We start from the raw sequence: 12,221 nt of genomic DNA, 5'->3' as shown, positions 1-12,221 counted from the left end.
GATTCATGGTATTATGAGCAAAGACATTCTAGATTATTTCCATCGGTAATAGTCGATGCCGCAAGAATCAAGGCAAAAAACCGCGTATTAAATCATGAAAGCTGAAAGTGTTACATGGAGTATTCGTTGGGAATTTGGCTGCAGTACGTCCCTGGATTTTTGGCTATCTTGACATATGGTGAACTCCAAATCTTGTGGACGGTTCCGGGTTCAATTCTGCATTCCTGTGAATCTCAACGCGTTTATGATTATATACAGATGTCGCATTTTCTTTTTTTGTAAACAGGAGCTACTGTTTCCACCATAGGCATTGAAGGAAAATGTCTTGAAAACGGAGGTATTTATAAGGGCAAATAGTGATTTAACGGCAACACGTCCAGTGGATTTTAGCGATACTTAGTAATCTTATTATCGCCTTATAAACCAGCATTTTTTAGCGCTGTGATAACGCCGCTAATTTCCCCTGCATCAATGTGCAAATTATTGTGAATGTACTTCTTCTCCTTTGCATTTTATTTAAAACAGAAATTGACCTTAATAGTTTTTATATTATTTATTACAGCAAAATACAAAAATCCTTATTTAATGTTAAGTTTATTTTATACAAATTTTTTTCCAATAAAAACTAACTATTGAATTAACCACCATGAAGAGTAGATATGAAAAGTATGCAATCATTTGGTTGAATTTCATAGTTTACAGTATCCTGAAAACATAAATAATCCTCAAAAACATGCTCAAATGCTTCAAATAGCCCTCACCATAAGCTCCCAATCTGTGTCATTTACTAAAACCAATATACCAGGTCTCCTGAAAAAAGCAATGATCAAAAAGTAAATTCTTCTCTTTCGTGACTTTTGTACATAATTCACATTAACTAGTCTTACAAGCAAATAAAAAGAAATACTTACACAGAATTATCCTGGATGAACAACTCGGGTCGCTCCTTCAGCAAATTATCTTTTAACCAAAAGATCAGCCTCCCAATGGTCCCTAAAAAAAATCTTTGACTCCCTATTGACCTAAAATTGGTACAAAAACACTCACACAACTTATCATCTTGTGGTAAATCTAAAGGGTAACTTTTCTTGTTGTCGAATAGCAGTTCTGCACCTCCTCTAGAAAATAACAATTTAGGCTTCCCATTTCAAGTCATGGTTTTGGGGCATACGAACCCGAATTCCACTTTAAATTTCATAATAGATACTTTCGAAATCCTTCCGGATACAATTGAAAATTCGAATAATAAATGGAAAATATTTTTGGTTTACAGTGGGGTTAAAAAAGTGAGGTTAAATCAGATTATAAAGGCAGACATTAACCTCTAATTTCGATTTGTGGAGATATGTCCAACAAGAGAGAAAGTGCTTGTGTAAAGTTATATGTGTGAAAAAGATAATAAATATATAAAATTGAAATGTTCTCCTCTCTTATGTTATATCTCTCTCACACATTACCACTTCCTATTAAAAACCACGCTTTTTATCTCTCAGACCATCTTTGTTGATTTATTTACATAAAAGTTACGTGGATGTTCTTTTGCGTTCTGAATTATAACCTCAATTTCCAATATCTGAGCAATTCCCTTTAAAAACTACCGCTAGATAATCAATTGCAGTTAAATTATCACTGAAACCCCCCTAAATTCAACCGAATCCACACCCAGGAATGTCAAGCTTCTCCATTCGAACTGATTCCCATTTATAGTTCTTCAAATGGAGCCTGCTACACTACAAATCCACCCCTTAACCGACAGCCCAACAGCTGCTTGGAGAGAGATAAGCAAAACTCAAAAGATAATCAAAATCAATGTGAAAATTCCTCAAAAGCCTGTAGACGAAAAGAAGCTTCGTTTTGTCTGCATGAGCGACACTCATTCATTAGTTCGTAATATCATGTTTGATATCCCAGATGGGGATGTTTTCATCCATGCAGGGGATTTCACCAAATGCGGGCAGAAAGAGGAAGTAATTTCGTTCAATAAGTGGATGGGAACACTGCCTCATAAACACAAAATTGTAATTGCGGGCAATCATGAGTTGAGCTTTGATGAGAAATTTATGCATGTATTTAAGAAAAAAGTGGCTAATCAAAGAAAGGATATTGAGGATGAGGTGCCCCATTATGGAAAAACTAGGGATAATATTAATGAAGCTGTAAATACTGACAACATAAGGCAATATTTGACAAACTGTATTTATCTAGAAGATTCTGGGGTGGAGATATGTGGAATTAAGATCTATGGCACCCCTTGGTAAGTGGTAGCTCTGAGTGTGCTTTTATGTGCAAGAGGTTTGAATCAATACCCAATAGGCAACCTGAGTTTGGTAATTGGGCTTTCAACCTTCCTCGAGGAAGGGATTGTCTATCAAAATGGAACTTAATACCTGAAGATACTGATATTTTAGTAACCCACACCCCTCCATTGGGACATGGAGATTTGGTCTGTTCAGGAGTGAGGGCTGGATGTGTAGAACTACTTACAACTGTTCAGACCAGGGTTAAACCTAAATACCATATATTTGGACACATACATGAAGGTATGTTTTGAAGAAGTTGAAAAAAATGTAGATTGTACAGGTTTTTTTACAGGTTATGGAGTGACTTCAGATGGGAAAATTATCTTTATCAATGCTTCAACTTGTGATATTAATTATATTCCCAATAATTTGCCTGTAGTCTTTGACATATGCATAAAATCAGGGCATAAATAATGATTTTTTTAAGTCAGCCTAAAGCTCAATTAGTACACTCTTGTCTATATAATTTGGGACAGCTTATAATTTCTTTAATTAATAGTTTTTCCTTATAAATTTATGAGGGTTGGGCTATTTCCAATAATTGCCATAAAAGTTAGTTACTATTTTATAAACGTGAACTGAAACTGCTGAGCAGTGTAATTAAAGGGACAAGGTCACAATATTTATATTTAACCAATTAAAGGTGTCATAAATTCCTTAGGGGTTATTTAGTCCCTATTTAACTAACTCTGTATCTCTAGTCTGGTGATTCCCTTGAATAATTACTGAAATTTTACCTAATTCCTTTTGGTAAATTTAAGACTTTATTTGGTAGTATTTATTTGTAGTTTTTAACTTCACACACCAACCACTATTTAGATAGAAACGATTATTAGGTAGTTCCTTCTTAGTAGATTTTATACCTTCTTCAATGATGCATATATACAGTCATTTAATTTACTTTTAAATGTAGTGACTTATTCATGTTATTGTTTCTTTATAATAAAAAGCATTTTCTTAGGAACAGTGTTTTATTTTAAACCTTCTGTTAAACAACCACATTATACAGTACTTAAGAGAAACTAGTGGTGTCCACTCAAATTAACTAATAGGTACAATAGTGCTACTAAACTATTCAAATAGTATACTAAATAAAACTAATACTCATTTGATCTCTTTCAATATCTATTAATAAATTAAACCTATCTGTAAAGGCAAAAGCTCTTATAAGAAACTTATACTTCCCATATTTTCAATAATATTATGTGAACCATACTATTCGCAGTCTGACAAAACAATCAATACACTTTAAGGGGTCACAGAAATTTTTAATGAGATAGGCAATGATTATTTATCAGATTGTAGTAAGGGTCATGACTCTTGTGGTTGCTTTTTCTCCTGTGGGGTCCCCAAAAGGTCCTTTGACACCTCATCAAAGTCCAAATTCTGTTCTTTCATAGCTTTCTGTGTAAAATAAATTGAAGAACTTTTCAGGTAACTAACAATTGTTTCATTTATTATTCATAGATGAAGTTAGATTTGCCTTAAGCAAGTTGTAGTGGTAGGACAATGTGGGGGAAAGGCTGAAGAATCACTTACTTTAACGCAGTTTTGATAAACTCTCAATAAAGGAGCGCAAATTGAGTCATTGGTCCGCCCTTTCAAAAAGTGATCTGCAAACCAAGAATTGAAACAGTCATCGTATTCTTTCTTTAAGTCGGTGCAGGCTTCTCCAATGCTATTCATTTCACATTTAATTTGCAATTTTCGGTCAAAAATTGCAAAGAAACAGTAAATTTCGTTTAGTACTTAATAGTAAACTGTTGTAAATCATCAAATTGTTAGGTTAAACATTTATTTTATTTATAAGGTTCAGTTCAATCATTCGGCATGTAGGCCTTACAGCATTGCCCTAGTGCTTGCGACGTTGTCAAATGTGATGATGTGGAACGTGATTCTTTTATGTTTTTTACCTTGGTTTTCAAGAACTTTATAAGATTTTATTAAGTTTTAGGTCAGATTTTACTTTATTAATTTTTCGCAATAAGTACTTGAAGTCCTGATTCGTAGATTTTCATTTATACGTGCATTATGTACTTCAGAAACAAGAAAGATACAAGAAAGACATTTGATGGGCTACGCATTGTTGCCTTTCTAATTCATGGCTTGTAATGTAGATAAGGATATGATTTTACTAATTTTCTTGTCTCTTGTCATGTGCGGAGTTGAGGTTATGATTATTTTCCGGTGAACTAGTTCACAAAGAGGGAAATCCTATTTTTTTTATAATGAGAAAACACCTTTAAAAGAAAAAATGCACAACGAAAAAATCGAAGAGTTTCAAAAATACTTTAAAAGTCACAGCAAATCCAAAGAGTACCTGGGACATAGCTCCAAAGTACATTCAGTGGGATGGAGCTGTGATGGTAGAAAACTAGCGTCGGGTTCATTCGATAAATGCGTCTGCATTTACACACTAGACAGGGACAGATTGGTAAGACCCCGCCAAAGAAAACCTTAGTGTAATATGTCATATAATTCATAACTTAGAACAAGGAAACAACATTCAAAGGCCATGGTGGTTCTGTGGATCAATTATGCTGGCATCAAACCAACCCAGATTTACTGAGCACTGCCAGCGGAGATAAATCAGTACGCATTTGGGATACTCGAGTGCAAAAGTGCATTGCAACTATAAACACAAAAGGAGAAAATATTAATATTACCTGGTCTCCAAATGGTAAGAAAAGAATGGTGTTTAATGCTATGAGGTATGATGTAACTGTCTCATTCAGGAAATGCTATTGCTGTTGGTAATAAAGAGGATTTGGTCACATTTATTGATGCCAGGACTCATAGAATTGAAGCTGAAGAGCAGTTTCACTTTGAGGTGAATGAGATCAGCTGGAATAATACTAGTGATTTGTTTTTCCTTACCAACGGACAGGGGTGTATTCATATACTAAGGTAAGTTAGCCAAGTTAATTAAAATTTAATGCAGAATGTGAAATAGTTATCCAGAATTGAAGAAGCAACATATAATTAAGGCCCATCCAGGAACTTGCATATGCATTGAGTTTGACCCAACAGGCAAATATTTTGCAACAGGCAGTGCTGATGCTCTTGTCTCTCTTTGGGATATTAATGAATTGGCATGTCGGAGAGTTTTCACAAGGTAATGTTCCATTACCTCACTAGGTTACTCCATATGTATAATGCAGGGTGTCAATATCTAATTTAGTCATCTCTATTTTCTTTTTATAATCAGGTCACCTTGTATACAGTAAATATATAAAGTACCACTTAAATAAAAATATGTAGATTTACAATATTAATCATTTAGAATGGACTGGCCAGTGCGGACCATCTCGTTCAGTCATGATGGACAATTATTGGCCTCTGCCTCTGAAGACTTATTGATTGATATTGGTAAGATGCAATGTCCTCAAATAGCTTTAAATGTTTTAGGGAATAAATTTTACAGGTTTTGTGGAGACAGGGGATAAGATAGCAGATATTAATGTGGAGGCAGCAACATTTACAGTGGCGTGGCATCCTTCTCAATACTTTTTAGCCTATGCCTGTGACGATAAAGATAGTTACGACCGCAAGAGGGACGCAGGGAGCTTAAAAGTTTGGGGCTTTCCATCTGATTAATATTAATTTTCTAAGTTTATTTTTAAGATTATTTTTAAATGTATGATTGATACAGGAATTGATGTTTTGCATAATGCCAGAGAAAATACAATCAAAATTCATATACGGCTGTCTGTGTTTATTTTTGGCTGCGTTAAAGCGGATCTCCCTGTATAATTTAAATACTGTAATAATTGAGAATTTTGCATTTTACTTTTCTCCTTTTCCCTTGTTATTTACATTTCCTACCATGTGTTATCTTCTGTCTCTCTTTAACTCACCTAAAATGTAATGTTGTCATGTCAACCTAAAAATCTAGAAAAAAACCAATAGTCACAGAACGATGTTCAAAATTAAATGGTAATCATATAGCCTTCAGAAGTTAATGCGGCAACGCCGCGTGAATCAAGGCTGACCTAGAAATAAACAGGAGCCTTAAAACTGTGCTAAAAACCATGTCCACGTTAAGACCAAAGAGCCCCAGGCCTATAATAGAGCCCAAACCTAAAGATGAGACAATTTGGGACAAGCTGGGGACATTAGGACGCAAGAAACGCATCAAGGAAGGTAAAAGCTGACATCATTACCTAATATGGTCCTGTTTACAAATATGATCAAGGTGTGGTAAATATTGAAGTTTTTCTTCAAAATTTCGACTTGATTTCTAGTGCAAGAGGTTCAAACTGAAGGAAAATATGCTATTGACTCCCCTGGGTACCCCACTGCCCCACAGCTGCCTCCTGAGGAGTATAATTTGGGTAAAATAACTACTACAAAAATTCATCTGTAATTTGTGATTACTTTATTACACAAATCTTACAGAAGAAAATGAAGAAAGGTGCTTCATTGATCAGAATTCTTTGATTGACCCAAAATTTGTGGAATTATGTGATGTGCTAATTGAGTGGATTAATGATGAGTTAGCTTCACAAAGAATCATTGTTCAAAACCTCATTGAAGACCTGTATGATGGTCAAGTCTTGCAAAAACTTCTGGAAAAATTAACTGGAGACAAACTAGATGTTCCTGAAGTGACTCAAAATGAAGAAGGTCAAAAGCAAAAACTTGCGGTGGTTTTGGCTCATTTTAATCAAGTGCTTGGAGTACAGAGGCTGGGACACAACAAGTGGAATGTTGAGTCTATTCACTCAAAGAATATTGTTGCCATTATTCGCTTACTTGTGTCCCTTGCCAGACACTTCAGGCCTCCAGTTCGCCTCACTGAAAATGTATCTGTGGATATGTCTGTGGTAAAAAAGAAGGATGGGCAATTGATGCATAAAAAAGTAAAGGAAAGCCTAACCACTGCCTATGATGATGTGGGAATGAGGTGTGAAAGGGATGCATTTGATACTTTGTTTGATCATGTACCAGATAAGTTGCAAATTGTCAAAAAGGTTTGTATTATATGATTTTCCCCAAATCGATCAAGAGATATTTGAATATTATAGTCTCTTGTAACCTTTGTCAACAAACACCTGAATAAGATGAATTTTGAAGTTACTGAGTTAGAAACCCAATTTCATGATGGTGTCTACTTGGTGATTCTCATGGGGCTTTTGGAAGGGTTTTTTGTGCCTCATTATGCCTTCCACTTAACTCCACAGGAGTTTGACCAGAAAGTGCATAATGTTAGTTTTGCATTTGAGCTTATGCAGGAGTGTGGGCTTCATCGGCCTAAAGCAAGACCAGAAGGTTTGTTGATTTAATGCATGTTTCACTCCTTTTGAAACAATAAATTAATTTCAGATGTGGTTAATATGGATCTAAAATCTACATTAAGGGTGCTGTATAATCTTTTTTTAAAGTACAAAACTATTGTTTAATTGTGCCTTAAAATTGATGTAATAAACAACTAAAATGAGTGCTTATAGCAGTTAATAAAATAATTTATTAAAAAAAATTAATTTGTAGATACCAAACGTAATAGATCTTAACTGTTATTTTGATAAACCTTTAATAAACTAATTAGTTTCACATAAAATTGGAGTACATATTTTATTGATCACCTCTTCCTCTCCCAATTTGTCTTTATACAGCAGATTATCAAAATACAAATCCCACAAAACACCCAATCCCCCCTTAGGCGCTGTTGATGCACAAGACACTACACAAGAAGAGGCACTTTGAGTGGCTCGGCTTGAAAATGCAGTGGCATCTAATAAGAGTGCAATTAAAAAAGAGGCACTCTTTGAGTCTGCAATACTACAATACTGATCAATGTTTTTTAATATAATCACATTGGGTAAATGTCTCCACTTGTGGATTCGGTTGAAATGTCTTGCAAGGGCATTGAAGTTCGGCAAATATCTGTTGTAACATCTCTGTAAACTATAAGGCAGTACTGAAGTGTAGATTTAACTTACATAAACATTATTAGCTGCAAAATATCCTTGCAAGGTGGCTCTATAGCTTTAGGGAGGCTTTCGAAAGGTTTCACTGAAATAAACCATACTCTGCGCCCTTGTTGAGCAATGTTTAATGCTAGCTGTAAAATGGAATTGTGTATGAAAGTCATTAGAGTAATTGATGGTATAAATACCGCTACCTTAAAGAGTACGTAGTCCACGTCATCTCCAACTAAGAGAGTATTAGCCATTCAAGGGATTTATTGGGAATTTTGGGAGGTTCTAATTCAAGACAATTTTCGTTTATTGTTTACTTGTTTCGAAACAGCACATTTTACCGCGATTTTTATACTTCATTTTTGTCGGGTGTGATTCGTTCTCTACGATTAGATTTATTCTTGTTTATTATAGACATTTAGAATGAGATACACACAAATCTCACGACTTTCATCTTTTAAGTTTCACAGCTTATTACCAAGATGGCACCTTGTTTTTAATTGTATTGTTGAGTCAAGAAATATCAAATCTGACGTTTCACCCCAAAATAAAATAAACCCTAAAAAAATCTGCTGAATTTAACTCAAAAAAGGAATGAAAAACCGATTTCTTTTATGATTTTGCAGGGGTAAGTGACCAACAAATATGATAAATTCTCCAATTTTCTCCCTTATCCATTTCAATTCAATTTCTAACCTCCAGAATAATTTCAGTGTGTATTCAGAGCATTTACCCCATGTAAAATCAAACAACTATGGTTTCCAGCGAAAATTTGGACTTTACAGAAGCAGTTGGGTGTAGGATAGAATCAGTGGGATATTTTGGTTTTGTGAGATTTATAGGAACTCTACCAGGGCATACTGGAAAGTGGTATGGTATAGAATGGGATGATCCAAGTCGAGGCAAACACGATGGCACTGTCAATGGAGTTCAGTATTTTCAGACAAAGTATGGGGTAACAATAATTAGTTTGGGAGGATTTTAGGGTAATAACATTTTTTCTAGATATCCTAATTCAGGGTCCTTTGTTCGAAGGGAGAAAATAAACTTTGGCATATCACTTATAAAGGCCATTGTAACTAAATATGGGGAAGAGGAGAGTGACATTGTAAAGAAGATTCATGAGCAACAGATAGTTAGTTTGCAGAAAACAATCAAAGCACCTTTTATAGAGTTTGTAGGGTTTGATAAAGTCAGCACAAAGCAGAGGTATGTCAGTCCAAAATTTTAAATACACATATTGATATCCAAACATTTATAAATTCAGTTGTTATCCATTGGTAATCAACCAAATTTTAAACTACTGAACCATCAAGACCTCATTAGAATCTTGAAAAAGAGAAACAATTAAAGTTACTTCTACATTAAAAAGTTTTCAGTGCTTCACAAACACATTTTAAGAACACTTTTTTTCAACATTTTTCCAACCAAATTGATTCTGTGTTTGAAAATATAAATCTACTTCTTATCTTAAACTAAGCAACAGCTAATCATCTTTTTTTTTTTATCTGAGTAAACATTGTTATAAGTTGTAATTTTGTGAGTAAAACAGCAATGGATTTCTTCCCTAAAATACATTAATATAGACAGATTTTATGGTTCACTATATAATTTTTTTTTAGTGATTTTAAATCACTAAAAGTAGTGAGTGTTAGATCACATCATGTAAACAGCATAGAGGAACCACCTACCTTACAAATATATTTCCCAAATATTAGGCAATTGGATTTATCCAAAAACTTATTAACCTCTTGGCAAGATGTTTTTGATACTTGTGCTCAATTGAACCAGCTTTATTCGCTCAATGTCAGGTTTGTTTTAAACCAACTTCACATGATTCTGTTTTTAACCTCTCATTGATTTTTAGTGAAAACTTGTTAAAATTTCCTGAAAGCTTCAGCCATATTTTTCCTAACATCACCATATTTATTTGTGGCTATATGAACCTCACATGGTCTGATATCAAAACACTTTCAAATGTATTTCCTAACATTAATGAGCTTAGAGCAAATAACAATCAAATAAGTGACCTTTTCACTGAGGAAAAGAATAATTTTCAAAACTTGGAGGGTCTCGACTTAGAATATAATCCAATACAAAGTTGGGATGAAATAGTCAAATTGAGGCACATAAAGAGCCTAAACAGTTTGTCAATAGGGAGCATTGGCTTGAAGCAAATTGACTTTAAGACTGACTCAGCTAAGGTGGATTATTTTCATAATTTGAGTAAATTATCCATTAGCAATAATGAGATAAATGAGGTAAGTAATTAGAGGAGTTGAATTGAAGATAAATAGCTGAAATGTTTTAGTGGACGTCTGTTAGCGAATTGAATAGATTTCCTAATTTGGAGGAGCTCAGGTTTTTAAACAATCCAATTTTAAATGCTGAGAATGCAGATACCGCCATAGCTCTTGTGGTGGCTAAAATAGGAACTTTAAAGGTAATTACAAATTTTCTTTTTGTTTTTAACTCAAACATGATTGAACTATTTAGCTTCATAATGGGAGGAAGCTAGTAGGGGAATTTAGAATAGGAGATAAGTTTAGGCGCGGATGCGAATATGACTATTTGAAGAAGTATGGCTTGGAGTGGCTGCGAGTGAAAAACACCCCCGAGAGATGCTCGTTTCTTAAGCATCACAATCGTTATTTGGAGCTCATTGATTGTAAATATTGTATATCTATCAAACACATTTTCTTGAGTTCAAATTTTAGTATATGGAGAGCTTCAAGCAGATGAGCTAAAAATAGAAGACACAAACAAGTTGAAGGACTCTCTTATTAGCTTGAATCTCTTCTGCAACGGTCGATCTGTAGTAAAGAGAGTGTCTCCTTCAATGTTGGTGCAAAAATTGAAAATTTTGAGTCAAAGACTTTTTAAACTGCAAGATATTCCCGAGCTAGTTTGTCAGGCCGAGAATACGTTCGAAATTCCCCTCGACGATGAGACTAAAGAGCTCAGTTACTTCAGCGTGAAAGACACAGACACCATAGTAGTTAAAATTTGATACACATACTTACTTTTTATACGACCAGCGTATTTTTGATCGATAACAATACCTGTTTTAAAAACATTGAAGCCTATTTCCTGGTTGCTAAGGCTGACAAACCGGGAAGTGATTTACTTACTGTTCAGTACCAGTACCAGTAGTTACCGTTCAATATAGAATTAATCGCACTTTTTTTTAGGTTTTTTCAATCAATAACGTTTACGTGCAAATAACTCATTCTGCAGATAGCTTTTTCTACAAATTTTTCAATTCCATAGCAACCAAAGAATGATCGTCTACTAATATTGCTTAATACTGAGTTAAATCATATTGTAAAAGTTTTGAAAATTGCTGAAGTATTGTGTTTAAACTGAACTGGTCGTACAAAAAATAGTATAAGCATCATGAACAGTAAACAGTTTTACTGGTCTTGACACTTAATATACAATTTTTAACTAAATAATACTTCTTGTGATATGTTATGGTTTAATTAATTAAAAAAAAACGATATTTTTTCGCTATTAGATTTTACTATAATAATAAAGATTTTATACAGAGAGTTTTTAGTAATTTATTGACCCGGACAAAAACAATTGATTAGTTATTTTGAGTTATCTGAATTAAACCAAGCCTGGCGCAAATTGCGATAAATAAATTGGAACTTCTCTCTATAGAGAGTTTTAACACAAAAGAAAAAAAGTTTGGCCCATGAGGGGATCGAACCCGCGACCTTCGCGTTATTAGCACGACGCTCTAACCAACTGAGCTAATGGGCCTTGATGCTTTCCGCTTCTTCAGTCGATAAAATTACTCCTCTATTCTATCGAGATAAATTGTAAATTATTGATACTAAATGATTGCATAATTATAGTAATTCGTTCAAATTTATTTTTAACTTATTTTAAAATAGGAGATGAATATCTGATAGAATACTGCATAATTACACCGGACATATCAACCTAACTTTATTAATAGGAAGAATGATGTATTGAAAAGAGACGGGCAGAT

At 34.1% G+C, this 12,221-nt stretch overlaps 6 protein-coding genes and 1 non-coding gene across 9 annotated transcripts; 4 read left to right on the top strand and 3 right to left on the bottom strand.

Moving 5' to 3' along the window:
• Positions 1-538: 538 nt before the first annotated feature.
• Urm1 (Ubiquitin-related modifier 1) lies at positions 539-1,349 on the bottom strand. The gene is made up of 5 exons (XM_066298840.1): positions 1,176-1,349; positions 1,048-1,118; positions 912-993; positions 762-810; positions 539-706 (listed from the first exon to the last, which is right to left on the bottom strand). Exons 1-5 carry the CDS (start codon positions 1,196-1,198, stop codon positions 638-640), a joined length of 294 nt encoding a protein of 97 aa, XP_066154937.1. The 5' UTR covers positions 1,199-1,349; the 3' UTR covers positions 539-637.
• Positions 1,350-1,477: 128 nt separating this feature from the next.
• LOC136348201 (metallophosphoesterase domain-containing protein 1) lies at positions 1,478-3,260 on the top strand. 2 transcript variants are annotated; one of them, XM_066298839.1, is made up of 4 exons: positions 1,478-1,967; positions 2,076-2,254; positions 2,314-2,540; positions 2,593-3,260. In XM_066298839.1, exons 1-4 carry the CDS (start codon positions 1,716-1,718, stop codon positions 2,712-2,714), a joined length of 780 nt encoding a protein of 259 aa, XP_066154936.1. In that variant the 5' UTR covers positions 1,478-1,715; the 3' UTR covers positions 2,715-3,260. The 2 variants fall into 2 exon arrangements, with proteins under 2 accessions (XP_066154936.1, XP_066154935.1); XM_066298838.1 differs by having other exon boundaries at positions 1,478-2,254.
• Positions 3,253-4,114, bottom strand: LOC136348203 (TP53-regulated inhibitor of apoptosis 1-like). The gene is made up of 2 exons (XM_066298841.1): positions 3,840-4,114; positions 3,253-3,704 (listed from the first exon to the last, which is right to left on the bottom strand). Exons 1-2 carry the CDS (start codon positions 3,984-3,986, stop codon positions 3,612-3,614), a joined length of 240 nt encoding a protein of 79 aa, XP_066154938.1. The 5' UTR covers positions 3,987-4,114; the 3' UTR covers positions 3,253-3,611.
• A 334-nt stretch (positions 4,115-4,448) lies between these two features.
• Positions 4,449-6,006, top strand: tex (THO complex 3 homolog tex). Its single transcript, XM_066299162.1, has 6 exons — positions 4,449-4,734; positions 4,791-4,980; positions 5,036-5,207; positions 5,254-5,415; positions 5,584-5,669; positions 5,725-6,006. The coding sequence occupies exons 1-6, from the start codon at positions 4,555-4,557 to the stop codon at positions 5,895-5,897; spliced, it is 963 nt and encodes a 320-aa protein (XP_066155259.1). The 5' UTR covers positions 4,449-4,554; the 3' UTR covers positions 5,898-6,006.
• Positions 6,007-6,248: 242 nt separating this feature from the next.
• parvin (beta-parvin) lies at positions 6,249-7,860 on the top strand. The gene is made up of 5 exons (XM_066299161.1): positions 6,249-6,443; positions 6,545-6,634; positions 6,699-7,273; positions 7,328-7,571; positions 7,626-7,860. Exons 1-5 carry the CDS (start codon positions 6,332-6,334, stop codon positions 7,700-7,702), a joined length of 1,098 nt encoding a protein of 365 aa, XP_066155258.1. The 5' UTR covers positions 6,249-6,331; the 3' UTR covers positions 7,703-7,860.
• An 839-nt stretch (positions 7,861-8,699) lies between these two features.
• Tbce (Tubulin-binding cofactor E) lies at positions 8,700-11,772 on the top strand. Of its 2 annotated transcripts, none has more exons than XM_066299158.1 (8): positions 8,700-8,849; positions 8,935-9,169; positions 9,227-9,430; positions 9,844-10,032; positions 10,089-10,482; positions 10,533-10,664; positions 10,718-10,889; positions 10,939-11,772. In XM_066299158.1, exons 2-8 carry the CDS (start codon positions 8,976-8,978, stop codon positions 11,229-11,231), a joined length of 1,578 nt encoding a protein of 525 aa, XP_066155255.1. In that variant the 5' UTR covers positions 8,700-8,849; positions 8,935-8,975; the 3' UTR covers positions 11,232-11,772. The 2 variants fall into 2 exon arrangements, with proteins under 2 accessions (XP_066155255.1, XP_066155256.1); XM_066299159.1 differs by having other exon boundaries at positions 8,716-8,849; positions 8,924-9,169.
• A 143-nt stretch (positions 11,773-11,915) lies between these two features.
• TRNAI-AAU (transfer RNA isoleucine (anticodon AAU)) lies at positions 11,916-11,989 on the bottom strand. Its single transcript has one exon. It is a non-coding gene; the product is annotated as a tRNA-Ile (tRNA).
• Between the last annotated feature and the right edge of the window lie 232 nt (positions 11,990-12,221).

Source organism: Euwallacea fornicatus, chromosome 32 (assembly GCF_040115645.1).
Source record: "Euwallacea fornicatus isolate EFF26 chromosome 32, ASM4011564v1, whole genome shotgun sequence".
In the NCBI taxonomy this organism is placed as follows: Eukaryota; Metazoa; Arthropoda; class Insecta; order Coleoptera; family Curculionidae; genus Euwallacea; species Euwallacea fornicatus.
Note: the sequence above shows the minus strand (reverse complement) of the source record. Positions and strands in the feature narration are given on the sequence as shown.